An 18,827-nucleotide genomic window follows, 5' to 3' on the forward strand; every position below is an offset into this window, starting at 1 on the left:
AGGGGATCTTAAAAATGAGAATGACACTTTGTGGGAAAGTATAGTAGATGGAGGTGGGAAAAGAACTATATGCCTCTGGTCAGTATGTGGAGGGGGGGATGGGGGGGTGGGGATGGGGGGTTAATTCAGCAGCAGATGCTATTGTCTGGAGTCTATATCTCAATTTAACATTAAGAGGATTATCCAGGCACCGTGCGCATGCCTCTCTCTGCTGGCCAGCAAATAACCCCCTGACATAGAAACACAATTCAGAGAGAGAGAGAGAAAGCGACTTGAACATAATGTTCACACACACACACACAGCTGTGGTGAAAAATGGAACATATTGACTTTCAGTGACAACAGGCGCTGCTTAAACCCCCCCCCATCCTCACCCCCATTCTGTACACAGCAGGCTGACGCTGAGCAGTGGCGAGCATTTAAAACAGTGTGTGTGTGTGTGTGTGTGTGTGTGTGTGTGTGTGTGTGTGAGTGTGTGTGTGTGCGCGTGCGCGCGCGCATGTGTACGCGTGTGTCACTGCGTGTGTGCGCGCTGGCACTTTGACACCCAAACGCACCGTGCGTGCGCACCGTGTCGCTCTGCGCCGATGTAGCCAAAGGGAGAAAGGCTTAGCAGACCGCATGCAGCCAGGCAGGCAGTCGGGCAGGCGAGCAGAGACAGCTCAGTCTCATTAAAACCTCGTCTGCAGACCCTCCGCTGGTCGCGCGCATTACTACTACAACTCCTCGCGGTGCCTCCTCCTCCTCCTCCTCCTCCTCCTCCTCTGCTGCTGTCGACGGACCCCGAAATCCACAGCGACACGCGCGTAAAGGAAGGTGCTGATGAGAGGGGGACCCACCCGGGGCAATGGAGCCGAACCCGAGCCGTTAACCGGTTCCAACGCGCACGCGCTACACCTGCACGAGAGATCAAACGTCGGTGAGGATAAAGGCGCCATGGCGAAAATGGACAAGATCTGAACTTTGCAGGATCTGTCGGAGGATTATTGCACGAGCCCACAATCTGCCCGGCGGTGTGAGAGACGAGGGAAGGGAGGGAAGGGATCAGAGTGTTGCATCGCCCCTGTCGAAAGGAGTAGCCCGACGTTATGGCGCGCGGTGACGGTCGTTTGGGGACCTGGCAGGTGCTGCTGACCATCTCGCTGGTCATCGTCCCCCTGTCGGCTCACGGTAAGTCTGCCGGCTCTGCCGGCGTCCCACCCTGTGCGTGCGTGGATCTGTGCAAGGAAGCGCGCACGTGAATCAAATCACACCTTCGTTGTCATGGATCTGAAAAATGACAGTTACAGTGATGTATCTATGCAACATGGAGATGCAAATGCCTTTCAGTTTTTTTAGACACTGATAGCGTTAGGTTATATTTGATTGCCAGTAAAGGGAGAGCGTAAAGCTACTAGGCACTGATTTTTTTTAATGGGGTTTTAATTGGTTTTTAATAATGTCAATTTGTCCTCGTTTTTAAAGCATGAATAAAAATGCATTTAACAGACAGTCAGTATACATTGAGGAGCCATCTGTATGATCTGATCTTTTCTGCCTGGCTATTGATCAGTGACACTTGAACTGTGACCACTGTCATGTCCATTCAACGTGGTGGGGAGGGGAAAAAAACCTCTTGGCTAATTAGTTCAAATATGTCCTTAGCTCTGTTGTTGTACATCTTTACGAGAAAGACGGATGCTGATCGGAGTCATTTGACAATTCAGTGCTGCAGCTGCTACTGGCCGCGGCGGTGCGCACCCCAGACAAAGGCGGGATTAGGCGCACCGTGTCCAGGCTACAGGAGGCCCCATTCATGCCGCTGAAAGGGTTGAATTCCTCCAGACGACCGGTGGAAAGCCCGAGACAACTGGGCAGACTACACACGGCTCCTCCTTCTCACTTAGGCTACTGTCCATCCCGTGAGACACACCGCCCGCAAACCTGATAGCCTGCAACCTGTCTCCACTGTCTCTGTGCCACACACACATGCGCGCTAGTGGAAATGAAGCGAGTCTTGGGACTCTTGTGGAAGCGAGCGCTGCCCAGCAACAGGGTGGCTCGTGCACGCAGAGGGTCGCTGGGGTTCACGTGAGCACGCGCTGCCATGGTGCCCCCCCCCCCCCCCCCCCAACCCTCCAACCCCGCCTCGCCATCTCTGCGCCCTCAATGTGTACCCAGGCGTTAACGCTGTGGCATGTTGGTCTGTAAATATTCTCCAGGCGTCCCGTCTCTCATGGTTAAAACCACAGAGACCACGTGACTTGGGACATGCGACAATACCCACAGCTGATTTATTTCACCTTTTAGGGATTTTTTATTCGCATCATCACTCAACTGTAACGGAACAAGCACATAAGGAGAAACCCCACGACACAGTGTAAAACACAGCTTTAATATATATTCATGTTTTATGTTCCTTTAGATCCTTAGGGAATCTGGAGTCAGGATCGGCAAGTCAAGCAATTGTTGGGCATGAAAGAAATCAGAGAGGAGAGCCTCCCAGGCGGCTTTTTTTTTTTTTTTTTTTTTAGGTATATTTTCCAGTGACAACCATAAAGCTGCTTCATATGAAGGCCCTGCAGTGCATCAATAATTATCCATGACCTGAGGTTTGCTCTGCCTCCCTTCAGTAAGTTTGGTTTTGAACATTGGCGCAGTGGGTGGTTAGCACATGTGTATGTCTGTGCCTTAGATTTCATTGCGTGCTTTAATTGTGTAGCTTATATTTTCAATTTCAAAGAAATTGACCATAACCTAAGTGAACCAGTTCTTTTATTCATGAATCTCAAACTTGCCACAGGGGGATTTGCAATCATCCACCAGCAGCCTAAAAGACATTTAATATACTATCATTTACTATCATTAAAAACCTATTAATATTCACAATTCCCAAGTCAGAGCCAGTGAATTTCTGGCACTTTTACCCGGTTTAAGCAACCAATCAACCATCAACTGATGACTTCAGCTCTCAGTCCACACCCTTACTGGACGCCCATGTAAAGCAACGTGGATCGGAGCCAGAGTCTTGGGTGCTCTGGCGCGTGGGAGTGTGTGTAAGTGTGTGTGTGTGTCCGCCGTCTGAGTGAATGCATACTGTGAGGTCCATCTGCCTTGTAGCCCCGGAAAGCTCATGATATGTCACAGCAGATCAGATCAGATCACATCAGATCGTCATCATCTCCCCGATTCCCACACGCATAAACGCAGAAGGGGAGGGAAGAAAACTATTTATAGTTAAGAAAAAACAATAATCTAACACAGGTTTATGGATGGACGTGTCAGGCTGGCCAGTCAAAGGTGCTGGGGGGGAATTAAGCGCTCGGAGCACATGCACAACTCAATTTGATTGTGGAAATGATCAATCATTATTAATAGATTCTTGATTTTGGATATAGTTGTGCTCCTTTTTCTACGCCTGACCGTGAACAGGTTTATATAAGTGGACGTGGGTTGCTACAAACAATAGTACAGCAACAGTGCACAGTGCCGGTTTCATACCTATTCCCTCTGTGTCCTGCTGGGAGTCTGCACTCTAACCAATCACAGTGACCTCAGGTAAAACTCGTTACCATGGCGACACGCTCAGTGTGATGCCAAGCAGGTTACAAGCCGATACGACAATTAAAGGTGCGGATCACAGCGACTCCTAAGATGGGAGATCAAATTCATGCAAATTGATCGCCTTGCTCTTGTAATCCCTTCATGTTCCCCTATGCGCTCATAATCGCTATGAAGGCTGCCAGCTGCCGAGAGAGGACGCGGCATCTAATTCTCACCAGAGAGCAAATTGGCAGGTTGAACCTTTAAACGAAAACCGGATCGGCTTGTAATCAGTTTTAATCGGCGGAGCATGTCTCTTTCACAAACTGTGGAGCTTTCAGGTTCCTTCCACCTCGATTTTTTCCCAGAGATGGAGCTGGCATGCCACCCTGACTGACTGGCTGATTGATTGAAAAACAAGAGAGCGCGCTAACACTGGATTCTCTGTTTCCACTGAAACTCCCTCGCTCCGTTCCTCCTTTCAACATGGCACCTCTTTACATCTCACCATGGCAACTGCACTCCGTGTGTGTGTGAGGTGAATCTCATGGCTCCTCAGCCACCGCTAGTCTTCGTGACTCGAGGCACGTTCAGATGGTTTTTGTATTAGCTCTGAATGAAGTGCCAGACACTGAGAGCAGTGATCTCATTGGACACGGGGATTTTCAGGGTGGCAGTGGGAGAGCAGCCGCCCGGCCAAGTATCTGGATGAGTTTGGACGTTTGAGCGAAAGGGCAGTGGAAAAGTGTGAAAATGTGGGAGCATTACAACGAGAGACAGAGAGAGAGAGAGAGAAAAAACAAGGTCCTTTAAAGATATACAGTCTGGCATTTTAAGTAAATGACAAAAATCACTTTGCTGCCTTGAGTTAAATTAAAAGAAACATTCGTTTCTAGTAAAAAACATACATGCATTAGCCAGAATATTTCTTGGCCGGTGCATTAACGTCCTCAGAGCCTTCTTATAATGTGACACAGTATGTTAGTTAGTTAACTTGACAGCTGCTGGTTTTTTATTTTTTTTGCTACCTGCGGCCAGTTCCAGGCAGCAGTTTCTCCTGGATGTCCAAGTTTTTAGGCATAGCAGCGGCAATGATATCAATCTTTCCATCTGAATCCCAGCAAGAAAGCAAGAACTAATATTTTCCCAAACGAGCTGCAGAGTTAAAACAAACTCGCTCCACACTGCTTCGCAGTGTCGTATCCTGTTATTCCTTCATCAGCTTCCAAGTCTTTTCAAGTTCCACGAAGCCAAGTCTTTTTTGTGCATGTGTGTGTGTGCACCATTGTACCAAACCGGAATTTTTGTCTAGATCTTTTGTGCATCTCCTATTTTCATTAGTCATCCAAATTCCACTCTTAAAAATTTTGCTATTTTTTTTGAAAACTGTGACCTCAACTTGGATTTGAAAGAGATCTCTTCCTGGCTTTTTACAATGTCTGGCTGCACAGTGTGAGTTTGAAATGAGCGGCCAATTGGCTGCATGTTAAGAATTTCTCTCTGTCTGTATCTCTCGGTCTCTCTGGCCATGTGTGAGCATCTCTTTCTCTCTTGCAAAAACACAGTAGTGACTGACCGGTCGGCCTCTAACATGTAGCTCTAAATCCTAATCTAATCCTCGCCCTGTCTTGGTCACTAGAGCACATTAGTCAAGTCGCTCAATGTTCCTAATCCTACATCACTATACTTATAGCGGGTTCAAGAAGAGACTTTACTTCTCTTGTTCTCTTTGACAATTGATCATTTAGTTCCTAAAAGTGAGCAACGGCCATTTTTCATTTTTAAAATTTAAAAAATAGTGCATTTTTTTGTTAACTGCATGTTCGTCAAAATGAGTTTATTGTGAAAGGCAGAGTGTATTGTCCCAGAAAACCAGAAAACACTAGAGATCCACCGAAATGTTTCCCGCCTCATTAATCTTTCTCAAAGAAAACAGAGTAAGCGCCTTGGGATGAGTTAAATGCACACGTACGCCCCTTTGTTATTTTTTCACCTGCATTCAGATGTGATCACAGAAGATAATTCCCACAGTTGACATTGCTTTTCACTGACAGTGACAGTTCATTTTGTGGCGCTGAACTACTTTTACACATGAAAGTCGGTTCACTTGTCATTTGGAGCACTATAAAAAGCCTTTAAAACATTTCTGTGGAGTCATTTTTGTGTACGATTGCTCAACAAACGGTTCGGTCTGTCTTTTTTTGCAGCCTCCAGGTTTGAACAAAGAACTGAAAAATTCTGTAACCTTTGTGTCCCCGGTTGACAGGGAGGCATTCACTGGTCAGGCACCACCATCACCACAACCAGTCATCTGTCAGCAAGGAGGCCTTGAACACCAGGATGGTGCTTAGCGACGACTCGGCGGAGAGGGAGCACCTCATCGGGGCAGGGCTCGGCACTAGCACCAAGATCCCGCTCAGCTCCACCAAACATCACCGTCCTCACAAACGCGTCCACCTAGATTTTGTAGAAGAGGAGCCACCCGCTGGGGAGGAGCTGACTGCGGGAGGCGCGGGCCCGGACCAGCCGGGGAACCCTTTGTCCGACGACGTCATCACCGTGGAGTTTCACAGTCCTGCGCCAGATATTGTGCCGTCTGACGTCGCTGTCAAATGGGCGAAAGTCCCCAAACCCCAGAAGCAGAAAGGAGGTGACCCGACAGCGTGGACTCTTTCCGATTTTTACGACTACCTGTCCCCCGACGACGACCTCTCGACGTTAGACACGACCCCGGAACCCGAGCCCACCCCTTCGCCTCCAGCCGACATGGAGGATGAGAATCCGCTCCTGGCTGGCTCTCCTGCTGCTCCTGAAAGCCCAGACGTGGACAGTAGCCCGTCCTTACCCGCTCCTCCCATGTCAGGGCCAGACAAGGGTGAAGGGGTGCCGGACATGGGTGGCGCCATTGGGCCCGGAGGCTGCAGGCTGGGCTTTGTGCTGTCCGGACCTGGGGTGTGCGTGTCTCAGTGTGACATTGAGCCCAATTTCTGCTTCAACGGAGGGGTGTGCACCGTAGTGGCCGGAATGGGAGCCTTCTGCAGGTGAGAAACACTTTGCACATTGTGATGAGGATTGTTCATGATGTTCAGTAGGCTGAGAACAAGGCCAGTCACTTCTTAGCTAACAACAACCACCACTCACAGTCAGTACAGTCTGTTGATGGCAGCAGGGGGTGTTTTTACAATTTGCCTCCAAATTAAAAAATTTGGATCATCACTGGATCATTTCCAGTGCGTCTCTCCAACACAAAGGAAGGGATTTAGGACACTTCAGACGAGCGAACACTGAAAACACGAACATGCACAAAGACAGAAGGCTGGCTTAATGTGTCATGAGGGTTTGTCAAGATCACAGCGGGGGTCACCGAAGGATTAGCTCCGTTTTGAATGCGGGGGGTGAACGAGTGTGGGCGACGGCAGCCGACACACGCAGTGCGCACACGCAGAAAGTGCGATGAAAATTATAATACAGTGAGGTCAGGGAGGCGCACGCTGGACCACGTTAAATACAGACACACACACACACACACATATACACACACAATCCTGCACGCCTCGATTGCACCATCTGCCCTGTCCTGCGGCCCTCGCCGTCAGCTTGGAGGTAAAACTATTGCTCATCTTATCATGCCTGCTGAGCAAAATCACGCACAAACACAAACACACGTGCACACCGCTTAGCGGCATTCAAACACTTAAAAAGAAAACATATCTGGAACACATGTGCCATATATGCACGCACGTGTCCTGATCCTTTGATCTCATTAAGTGCTAGGCTGCAGACTGAATCCCTGCTTTGCTGGACAGACCTCGGGGCACCATGTCATCAGCCATTTTACACTCTTTACTGTGTCTCGCAGTTGACAATACACTGTTGAAATTGGCACACACACACACTCTGGATAAGCTTCTTGGCCAGGACACTAGGGAAGTTGACCGCACACCAACAGTGTCATCTTAACGGCTAATGCCGCGTCTTTAGATTCTTTCTTCCTACCTCCCCTTTTCCGTGTCTTTTTAATCCAGGTGCAATGTGCAGGACTATATCTGGAACAAAGGCACCCGCTGCGACTGGGCGGTCACCGAGTTCCAGGTGTTGTGCGTGGTGGTGGGCGTGGCCTCCTTTGTGCTCCTCCTGCTCTTCATGATCGTCGTGTTCTTCGCCAAGAGGCTGCACCGCCTCAAGAACGAGAACAGGCGCCTTCGCAAACGCAGGTGTGTGTGTGTGTGTGTGTGCGACAGGGAGGTGAGAATGTGAAAATGTGAGCTGTTTGATTGCAAGTATCCAACCAAATACACCACCCAACTACAGATAAAGATGCGATTTGATGGACCTGGAAAGCTGTAAATGCGCGTGATGCTGAAGGAGACATGTTACCGCTATTATTTATCACACAAATCTCACTCTCTCTGCCCCCCCTGCAGTAAGTACCGCACACAGAGCAGCGAGCCACAGACGGACGGCCTCTCGGTTTCCACAACAGCCGACGGCTCACAGCCAAACGTAAGGAAATTGTGTGACACCCCTCCGCTCGCTCCCCAAGCTCACACTCACAACCTGGCGTACTATGACAACATAATCTGTCAGGTATGCCCCAGCTCTCCTCATGTTTGCTCTTCTCTCTCATTCCAGTTGTTGTTGTTTTTTCCCTCCCTCATCATGTTTGTCCATTTTTCTGTGAATTCCTCATTTCTCATCTCCTCCTCATTGTGTTCAAACCTACGTTGTCTCGAGTAATTATTCCATCTCCCGCACGTAGCCATCTTTATGTTCTTTCACACACCAAACCTTTTAACTCACCTGTTGAAACATTAGTTTCTGTTTAGGATGTCCGCTCACAGTTGGGAAAACGTGCGGTGCATCTTTGTTTAATGCTTTTTCACACCTACCGATCCCTCCAGAGGCAATCAGCAGCCAGCTATACCTGGGAATATAAACCCAGAAACCCTTATAACCACTTCCAGGTAAGCACAGTGGAGACGTCCACGTTTTGCCTGCAGCAATTTCCCATCCTGGCTTTGCTTTGAGTCCGCCCACTGTGCAAACCGCTAGATTCCAGACCTCGGCTCTTCATTCGCTCCAAGGCCTCACTTCCTCTGCCTCCTTCCCGCATCATATCTCCTACCAGCTGTGCTCCATGTTCACTCCAGGTGAAGTGATTAATCACCCCCACCCTCCGCAAAGGCCTCCCTCGGCCGGTTGTTCCCGAGGCTTCGCGTGTTTACCGCAGCGAGAATAAATAGCGAGCTCCCGCATTTTGCCGCCTCTCTTACCTCTGCCGCTTCCTGAGAAGCTTCCGTGAGGAAATTGAGCCTCCATTTTGTTCGACCTGCCAGCCCCCCCCCCCCCCCCCCCCCCCCGCAGCTCAAACAACCATTTTAGACCTCCGTGCAGCAGGTTTCCTCCTTTACCCGGTTCTCTCCTACAGGTTGTGCATGTAGCGCTGCTGTAAAAGGGCGTTCGATCAGCAGCGGCATGTAAGAGTGCGTGTGAATATGAATGTGTGCTGAATGTATTGATGTATTAATGTAAGTTCCTATGTATGGGTGGGGGGTTGCATTTGCGCGCTTGCAGGAAGATTTGTCATGTGTGCCGCTGTTCATCGCTCACACGTGCTTGCAAGGACACTGAGGCAATTCACTAGGTTACTGGTGCATCAGGCTCAAAAATCAATGAGGATTCTTCTTAATTGGGGAAGATACAAGCAGAGATTAGCCAAAAACAACATACAAGGTCTACAAGATCACCAAGAACATCACATTTAAGCCGCTGACCCAATTGTCCCTCGCGTGAAAGGGCATTTAGTGAGTTTTTGTCCAGCGGTAGTCGGCGTGGCGGATCAATGGTGTCCCACTTACCGAGCCCGCGACCTTCACATGCCTGTGACATGCCAATAGGCTGACGGCTTGATCATGCAGACACAATAGTTTCGCCGCTCACGCCATTTAAATTTAAAGCGGGTCATCACACACGCGGACGGATTCTGAAAATCACACGGTAGCTCTCGATTCATTAGCCGCAACGAAGTGAGAAAATATACTACTTTTTTATATACACCACTGCACTCAGAGTTGTGCTGGCATTTCCAGGCAGCGATTATGGACGTGTTTCCGTGCCTTCCTGATGTTGTAAATGTCAGGTGTAGAGGCTAAAAAGCCCCTGCAGGCGCACGGTCTGCAGTGCGGTGCTTTAAATGTCAAAAGGCCGTTCGGTATGATTAGCTGTTTAGATAAAGGTCTGAGTGTGCAGGTCCAGCATCAGTCCATACAGTGACATTAAGGGATTATTAACTTCAGCAAGAGGGAGGTTTCCTGGCAGACGCTCACGCGTTTTGGTTTGGACAGTATGTTTTATTTTATATTATATTAACTTTATGTATGATTTGAAGGTTTTAGGTTTTAATAGCAATTTCTGAATTTAGTGTGTTAAATGTCACTGATAACTCCTCTGTGGGTCCAGATTGTAATACACATACATTTAAGAAGTTATTTATTTTCCGTGTACATATATATGTATATATATGTATACGTACAAGGAGTTTGTCCTGTGAGTCGTCAGCGAGCTCATGGCCCCAAAGCTGCTTCTTTAAACACTAAGCCACAGCTCCCCCAAGCAGCCAGCCTTAACTACACATAGATTAACTGGAAGAGCGCCTCACATTAACTGTACTATATATATTTTGTACATATTTTGCGACCGTCAGAGCTCAGTTCGCACTTCCTATTCAGCGACCGAACATGTCGAGATACGATGCCTTTTCTGAAGAGAACATACACAAATTATACACATAAGAGACTCTGTCGCAGGTTGTTGCAAGTCAAACACGCTTGTCCGTCATTTGTGTGTCCTAAGATGTGTGCCGACCACCGTGTGAAGAGTAACCTAATCTCCCCGCAGGATGAGCCGCAGAAGCAGGACGACCCGGCGAAGTCCCCCCAAGCCAAGGAGGAAGGGTCCATGAACATCCTCAACTCTCACTCCCCCAAGCACGAGAACAACCGCCCGGCCTCTGTCCACCACGACCACGGCCTCACCCCTAACAACACAGAGGAAAACGCCGAGGTAAACACGCTCCAGAACAACCTGGTATAATGTCACCACCTGTAACAGGGGTGCACAAAAAAAAAAAAAAAATTAAGAAAAAAACAAACAAAAAAACAAAGCTCTGAGGCTGACAACTGTGCAAAGTGCACGCCGTGTATTTCTAACAGTTTGATAAGATCGAGTTTAAGCACAAGATGAATTTAAAAGTTACAACTTGAGAAGCACAGTAGTCCTGTTTACAAGGCCGCCATGCCAACACTGATAACATAGTGGCACCGCTGGCTCCTTCCTTCCCTCTGTCTGCCTCTCACGCTGGACTAAAACCTCTGGCTTGGAGCAACCTTCCTCTCTGCTGACGCCCCTGCCTTGGCCTTTGGCCAATGAACTCCTTCATTGTCTCCTCTCCTGTATCCCCCGCGCTCTCCCCTCGCCTCCGCCTGCCCCCCCTCCCCCGCCTTACTGTCTCTCTCTCTCTCTCTCTCTCTCTCTCTCTCTATTTCTCTCTCTCGCTCTCTGCCCGCATGCATTGGTGTTTATCAAGCGAAAAAGTGTCTGAAAATATTTGCAAGCGAAGTACGTGGAATTCAAGTGAATCTGTATTTGCGAAAAAATATTCATGTTTGACATTGCTAATAAGTGGATATGTCTAGATTACATGAGGTCAAAGTAACTGCTTGGAGTTGATATTTGAATCTATATACATATATTACACACGCTGTGTCTTGGTTTTCAATGTGATTTCTAATACTTTAATGTACTTGAGATTCTTTTGTACTTTTTTGGGTATACATGGAGAATTACAGTTCACAGTTGTTGGAATAAATCTTTTTAATTTTATACGGCTTGTCCCTGTGTGTTGCTATGAGCTCCACTTTCCCACCCCCCTCTGTGTCTCTCTCCGCGTCTCTTCCTTTCTCTGCATGTCTGCTCATGATGAAGCTAACCGCCGCCCAACTGCTCTCATGCTAATAATAACCGAGCGCACGTCTGACCCTGCTTTTGTGCTACAGTAGGCTGCTCGCTGGCTGTGCCACGCTCACGGTGGGGCTCATTCAGAACCACGGACAGCTCCGCGAAATGCACGGAAACCGCAACAGAAGCTTGAAATTTCACATTATAAACCTAACATCTATTTAATTGTAGAGGGTTTCTTGAATTAAGTCATATTCAGAAAAAATTAAAATAAAATAATTTATTCTAGATAATGAGTTATAATCTATTCCCTCCTGGGTTAAATATTAAATTCACAGAATGGACTTGAATGTTAAAATATCCTTTACTAAGAAATATATGGATTTTTCTTTGTTTGTTTTTTGCTCAAATTCCAGTCTTTAATTTGAATCGTATTAGAGGCTTGTGGCCCATCGTTGTTAGCAGTCAAGCCCAAGAGAAGTAACCTTTTCTAATAGATTACTGAGATATTTTGTGAATTATTTAGAGCTACGTCTCCAGTATGAACATGAATTATCATTCAAGAGCAGTTCCAATAGATAGATGCTTAACTGGCTATTAATAGTGGTTTATATGATATCGCATATAGAGAATTATCATCTATCTAAAGTTTCCTCCGGGTCTTCGAAGCTTTGTCTGGTCTTTCAGTCAATTGTTTTGATTTTCTAATCCTCAACCGTACCGCCATGCCTTCGCTCGACAAAAACCGACAGTGATTTCTAGACATTTCCTCCAGGAGAGTAAACACAGAGCTAATAAAAAGAGCGTCAATATACACCCATCGACCACAACATTAAAACCCCCTGTCTAATATCACTGACATGTGGACACGGGCCTTCTGAGGACGTTGGTGGGGGGGGCCTGTGGGACCTGTGGAATGAGGGGAGGGCCTGGTCAGCAACGACATTTAGGTGGGATATACGTGTCTAAATAACAGCTATGGGAATACCGACATTGGTATTGGTTTTAATGTTGTGGCTCATCTGTGCACATGCTCCAGACGTATCTGTATCTGCTATATTTGCAAATAGCCGGTGGTTTGTTAAAAACTCCTTATCGCAGCTTTGAGGTATCCCGTCTGTTCCTGTGTATCACAAGTCACTCATGTCTTCATCTGTCTGTGTGCATTTATTTCATCACTTTTCCTTTGTTGCTCTCCCTACATTGTTGCACCATTCTCCACTTGCTGCATTCCCATGTCAGGATGGAGTCACTATTGGCCTGGAAGTGCTACTCCCCAAAGACGCCAAGCTCCACCCGGAGGCCAACCCGCCCCTCCAGTATGACGTCTTCCTCTACAAATACGCCAACAATGGAGACACCACCTCTCCCAGCCAAGGCCCTACTTCTCACTCCAACTCTTACGCCGCCTCTCACCCCGTTTCTAAATCACCCAAAACACCTAAGACGCCCAAGTCACCCAAAACACCCAAGACGTCCAAGTCGCCCAAACACAAGAAGGAGCGTTCGCCCAGTAACCGTGAACCCTTGTCCGCGAGGCACTCCTCACCCGCCCGTCACCACTCACCCGGTCGTCATCATTCCCCAAGTCGTCACTCCGCCCCTGGTTGTTACTCTTCCCCCCCCACCTGTCATCCCTCCACCCACCACTCCCCCTCCCAGTACAAATGCATGGCCTCCTGCTCATCCACCCCTCCTCAGCTGCGCAGACCCCGGGGCCGGTGTCCTGGTCCGGGCTCGTCGCACCCGGGGACCGGCGGAGAGTACCAGCACGGGCACATTTATCCATCCCCCTCATCCCCTCATCTTACCCAGCCTCCTCCATCACCGTCCACGGTGAAGTACAGCCCGGTCAGCACCCGGTCCCTGCCTCCGCTCTGCTGACCAGGCCCTCACACAGTCCAGCCCGTCATCTGTACATCCAAATGCACAAACATCTGTCACGTTCTAATCCATCCAGTGATTTGACCATCAGGCTCTAACCTTCTTTTTTTAAAAAAAAAAAAAAAATAGTGATTTATAGACCTCTTATCCATCTGTTCATCGTTGCACACTGGCTGATAACTTTTACACCCAAAGGACGAGGACAACATCTGGTCGTGGTCCGGAAAACTGGAACTGGGACACCTCTGCTCATACCACTTACTCTGAAATCCAAACACACACACAAAGAAAATAATCACTGTGTAGTCGCTGCAGTCACACGTTCGCGACGTTTTTGTACACTACAACCTCTCAAAACTCAGGTTTCTTCTCACTCAAGCACAAAACAAACCCTGCAAATTTCTTGTAAGCACACTTTCCTAGCATGGTGCCAATGTCAGCGACAGCTGAGGATCTTGTTCATAAAGTTTTCTTAGAGTTTTATAGTGATGTTATCGACTGTTTCTATAAAAATCTTTTGCTATTCATTGTGAACAGTTATTTCATGTTTTCATAGGCTTTTTTTGTATATTTTTTTCATGTTTCTAATCCTCAATAAATAGATTATACAACAAAAACTGCAGCACTGTGTTCTGGAGATAAAGACTGCTGAGGAAGAGCAACCACAAAAGAGACAGCAAGTGGAGGATTTCATTGCCTGGTGCACGGGTTGAAAAGAGTTGACGGAGTCTGCTGCCTCCTAGTGGACAACGCGATCATTGCATTTTTTTAAAAAAACGTAACTATCCCTTGAATCATATGATACAACCACTAACGTAATAGTTAGGCTCTTTATAATCATAAATGTTTTATATATTTTCATATTTTATTTACATTGAACACTATACTACTATCTTGCTATACCCTGAGGGAAATACAACATAGTGTAGATAGATAGATAGATAGATAGATAGATAGATAGATAGATAGATAGATAGATAGATAGATAGATAGATAGATAGATAGATAGTACCAGTTGAAGTACATTTACCAAAATAAAACAAACAAGCTTGAGTTTATTCATATACTTTCATTCAGTACGGACGTCGAGTGGAAAGTTTATGAGAATTTTTTATGAGAAGTGCCTCCTGTGCTGGATTGTATTTCTCTCAGAGTGTTACTGTCGTATTAATAATGTGAGGTTAGTACCTCTTTAATGCTCAGGATGCGAATCCACTCATCTCCAGCATCAGGCACTTCTGCTTCTTTAGATGACTCAAATTAAACATCTTCTTCCACAATGTGACCTCTTCGGCGGCGGTGGTTAACAGCTGTAGGCTGCAGCGGCTCAGCTCTTCTGTTCTCTGATTTTTTTTTCTCCCCCCCCCCCTGGATAATAAAAAGGACCTTCAGGTTCCAGATGGAAAAGGTGAAGGTTAAGTTATCCTGCTGTTCTCGTTCATCAGAAATAGTCTGCTTGGAGGGGAAAAGAGTAACTGACGAGTGTCTGTGTTTCTTACTGACACTCGGCTCTCTGCTGTTCCACACCACCGTGTGTCCTCCATATGTCCTCAATTGTCTTTTTTTATCTGCTGATATACTGAGTTTTTTTTCCCCCAAAAGGGACTCATTTTAAAGAACTTTTCTTCTTGTCTTACATGTTGGCACATTACAACATATGGAAGGAAATTACTCAAATCAGCATCTGTAAAGCAAAGCTAAAACGAAGGCATTTGGACTTTTTGGGGTTTCATCTTTCACCCAAGTGGCTTCCATGAAAAAGCAGAAACCGACCCTTTTTAAATCAGAATTACATGCTCTAGTTCATCAAACGGCCTTTCAGGTGGGCAACGTCCACGGATACAACAAATAAAAAGAACAAACGCCTCCAACAAGTCATTTAGAGCAGAAGAAGCTGCTGGAATTAGAGGTGTAACGTCTTCAAAAAGCTTAAATAATCCATTTGCCTTTGTTTTAGTTATGCAAGCTGTGCAGTTGGGTTAGATGGTTAAGTCCGTGTTTGTGTTCTTCTTCTCTCTGTCATAATACATCACTGTCCTATCCTGTAAATTATACTGAGACAACTTAAACTGATGTTAGGTTCATTAACAAGTCTCCATACTATATCTTCCAGAAGTACAGTAAGATACTTTACTGGAAACAAGGCATTCAAGGAAGAACGGTGAATACAAAAATAAAATAAAAATAACCCCAGAATTCTCCAGGAGATACTCCTTGTACAAGGGTTATTGTATTACTGCCAGCTCTCCATTTCACACCCCAAAGCTCTGACCTTAGACGGCCTGCAGTCAGCGCTAATCCGCAACACACTGAAGTGTCTGTCTGTCTGCAAACTCTGCCCCTATTATCGTAGCAGGGTGTATATTTTGAGGTCAGTCGAGTGATGATTTCTCTGCGTGTCTTGATTAGAGTGCAGTTCCAAAGAGTGATCGGTTGGGAGGGGAGGAGGCACTTTTCCCCATCCTGTTTCCGTCCTGTCAGAGGAGGCCGGCTGTCACAGGCCGACGCAGGAGCCTGTCAGCGAAACAAAGACTCCTTCAAAATAACCTCTCAAGCTTGTGAGCCTCACAGAACGGGCCTTTGAAATATTTAGGGGATACAAAGCAGCCGTTCGTGAATGCTCAGAAGTCATTTTGTGCTCCCTCCTCATCGCGCCTCCTCGCAGAAGCTTAATCAGCATTCTATACGCAGAAATACAACTCGCTCTTGGGGGAAATCTAAGCTTTTTTGTGCACTGAACTCCTTTGAGACGTTACCTAGCACTACCTCCTCCTCCTCCTCCTCCGCCTCCTCCTCCAGCATGCCCCACTTCTCTCTGCCAGCGTGTGCAGCTCCTTCATGAACCACTGAGCGGCAGCGCCGGCCCACGGTCCCGGCCCTGCGCGGCTCCTGTAGGCACAGATAAGAACCACTGGCACTTTGAAACCGCTGATCTGCATCTTCATTTGCATTCACTGCATGTCAACCGGGGGGGAAATGTTATCATGTAGATATCGAGGTGATCTCTGGTGATCAACGCGGAGCTCTGCCAGAGGGTCTGGGCTAGTGCTCCATCATGTGTGCGTGTGTGTGGATACTTTGTGCTCTGCAGTTATTGCTGTGCCGGCCTGATCAGATGATATGTCAGCAGACTGTAAGTGTAGATTGTGCATTTGGGCATGTGGCAGACACTTCAGATTATTGCCTTTTGGCAGCATCGTCACTGCCTCTTTAAGTGAGGCTCTAAAGTATTTTTTTGCTGACCCAAAACAGATGCAGTTCTCCCTGTCTTGCTGTAACTGTGCCCACCCTCCTGTACGCACTGCACACACACACACACACACACCCACACACTCACAATAAGACGAGCACATGCCCATCTCCTGAGATGCTCTGGCTGCAGATGAAAGTATTTCCATATAATGAGTAGACCACAATGCACTGAATTGACTGCTTTCTTCCCCACAACCAAATTGATTTTTTAATCATTTCTGACAAAAGCTTCGAATCACCTGTCTGTTTACCCGCCCCGAAAAATAAAGTGATGAGAAATTGGAGTTCTCTCTTTTTTTAAAAAAATAACAAAAACAAAACAAAACACTTTTCCCCCTCCATCAGTCTTGTCTTCAAAGGCGGACAATTTAGAGAATCACGCACAGCTAACGCGTCCTTTGTCCACACACAAAAAAACGAGGCACCGGGCTCAGTTTACTATATGTGGTTTTCGGGTTTTTTAAAAAAAAAAAAAAAAACGACACGAGCCCCCACAATGTCATGGAAAACTCGGCGTCTTTCTTCCTCTCTTTGTGCCGGCGCCTTTGTGCCCGCTCGTCTCGGCGTGTCAGGCTGAATGGCGTTCCATTCAGGAGGGAGAAATGTCATCACTTTTTTTTTTTTATGTGCATTCACTGGCCGTGCGAGGGGAATGACAACATAAAGTGTAATTTTCGGCCAAATCACAAAAGCGCGTCCGGTAAATGTGGGCATTTTAAGTCTCTGCGTGGTGGCGCACAGTTCTCTCTTTGAGGAGCACAAACTAAATCCTCTCCACCTCCATTGTGACGGACGGGGCGACGGCAGCGGCGCGAGCTGCTCACGCCTCCAACAAAAGGTTGTTTTATATGTATGTATGTGTGTGATTTCCAGTGCTGTACGGCATGACATTTCCTCCCTTGTAATGATGAATGTTAGCATGAATATGCACCAGTTCACCAGATTTGCTCAGAAAAGACCTTCTATTTAACCTGCTTTGGGTCTTTTGTCGAATACAGAAACTTAAAATACCACTTCCTTCATCCTTTTATGCGCACTCACACTCACTGTAGATAATGTCACAGATTAACCTCGCCCACAAGTGTCAAAGTCAGACCGGGCGCCGATCTTGAACTTCTCCCAAGCTCAACTTTCGCTCCTTTCTCCTCACCCTCTCCCATTTCTCCCCCTTTTGCCGCTGCCATTGTCTTTTTTTCCACCCTCAGCTGCATCCCTCTCCCTTAAACCACGTCTCCCTCCCCCCTTTCCTCCCTCGGCCCCTTCTCACTCAGCTTCCGTATTGATTTACTCGATATCCCGCCGGCACATTCTTGTGGCGAAGGTTTCCGGCTGAAAAACCGCTGACATTTAGCTCTGGGTGACGTCTCGTTTAAGGTGCCACAAAATATATGTTGTTACAGGTTAAGAGAAGGAAAAAAAAAAAAAGGGACGACCGCAGACGTCTCAACATGGCTCGGGCGTCTGAGAGCTGAAGGCCTGAGCGCTTTTGAACGCAACTCTGCCCCCAAACTTTTCCTTCTGCTTGATCCTCGTTACCACGGAGGATCTTCGGTGGCCTTTAATTGCAGGGAGAAAATTAGCTTTTGTAAGGTCATGTAAGTAGAAGCAAACACACACACACACACAAAACATATCTGAAGGCAGGATATAGGAGCACCTGTGGAGAGGAAGGTGGGGACCCAAAGGCTGCACCCTGCTCTCGCCCAGTGGTGCTGGAAGGAAGGAACCCAAATTTACCAACGCGGGTGGGAGGCCCTCAGCACAAACACACACACATACACACTCCAGAGACGCAGGTGCGCACAATTGGGAGTGGCCCTCCGCAGCAGGACCGCCAGCGGAGCGGCTTAGAGGGATGTGTTGTGGGTGAGCATGCGAAATCATTTGCATCTTCTCCATTTCCCCATTTAGCCACGGCCAGCCTCTTATTGGATTAAACTGTGATGAGCTCAACTATCCCCCGTCCAGCGACGTGGGGCCGCAGTGTCGGAGTAAAAGCGGGGGAGAGATTCATTCTCACTTCTTTTAATCGAGCTTAAACACGTTAGAGCGTCGCTGCCCACCGATACGAGTCAAATTAAATCGACATCCTCTCCTCTGGTTTACTGACTCTTCGCTCCCGTCACTGTCTGGCTGAGAGAGTTAATGTGTTCAAGAGCCAGCTGTCCCTCAAATAACACACTCAATAATTCATACAGCAAGGCACACACAAA

The 18,827-nt window shown here is 47.3% G+C and overlaps 1 protein-coding gene across 2 annotated transcripts; it reads left to right on the top strand.

Moving 5' to 3' along the window:
- Positions 1-578: 578 nt before the first annotated feature.
- LOC125020010 (chondroitin sulfate proteoglycan 5-like) lies at positions 579-13,972 on the top strand. Of its 2 annotated transcripts, none has more exons than XM_047605206.1 (6): positions 579-1,170; positions 5,789-6,563; positions 7,548-7,736; positions 7,947-8,109; positions 10,420-10,584; positions 12,721-13,972. In XM_047605206.1, exons 1-6 carry the CDS (start codon positions 1,089-1,091, stop codon positions 13,360-13,362), a joined length of 2,016 nt encoding a protein of 671 aa, XP_047461162.1. In that variant the 5' UTR covers positions 579-1,088; the 3' UTR covers positions 13,363-13,972. The 2 variants fall into 2 exon arrangements, with proteins under 2 accessions (XP_047461162.1, XP_047461163.1); XM_047605207.1 differs by having other exon boundaries at positions 7,947-8,025.
- The last annotated feature ends 4,855 nt before the right edge of the window (positions 13,973-18,827 follow it).

This window comes from Mugil cephalus, chromosome 14 (genome assembly GCF_022458985.1).
Source record: "Mugil cephalus isolate CIBA_MC_2020 chromosome 14, CIBA_Mcephalus_1.1, whole genome shotgun sequence".
Taxonomy (NCBI): domain Eukaryota; kingdom Metazoa; phylum Chordata; class Actinopteri; order Mugiliformes; family Mugilidae; genus Mugil; species Mugil cephalus.

Excerpts from the sequence above, each read along its gene's own strand:
- LOC125020010 (XM_047605206.1), top strand. The coding sequence starts at position 1,089 with ATGGCGCGCGGTGACGGTCGTTTGGGGACCTGGCAGGTGCTGCTGACC. Across the intron at positions 7,737-7,946 it reads AGGCGCCTTCGCAAACGCAG|TAAGTACCGCACACAGAGCA; the intron begins GTGTGTGTGTGT and ends CCCCCCCTGCAG. Across the intron at positions 8,110-10,419 it reads ATGACAACATAATCTGTCAG|GATGAGCCGCAGAAGCAGGA; the intron begins GTATGCCCCAGC and ends ATCTCCCCGCAG.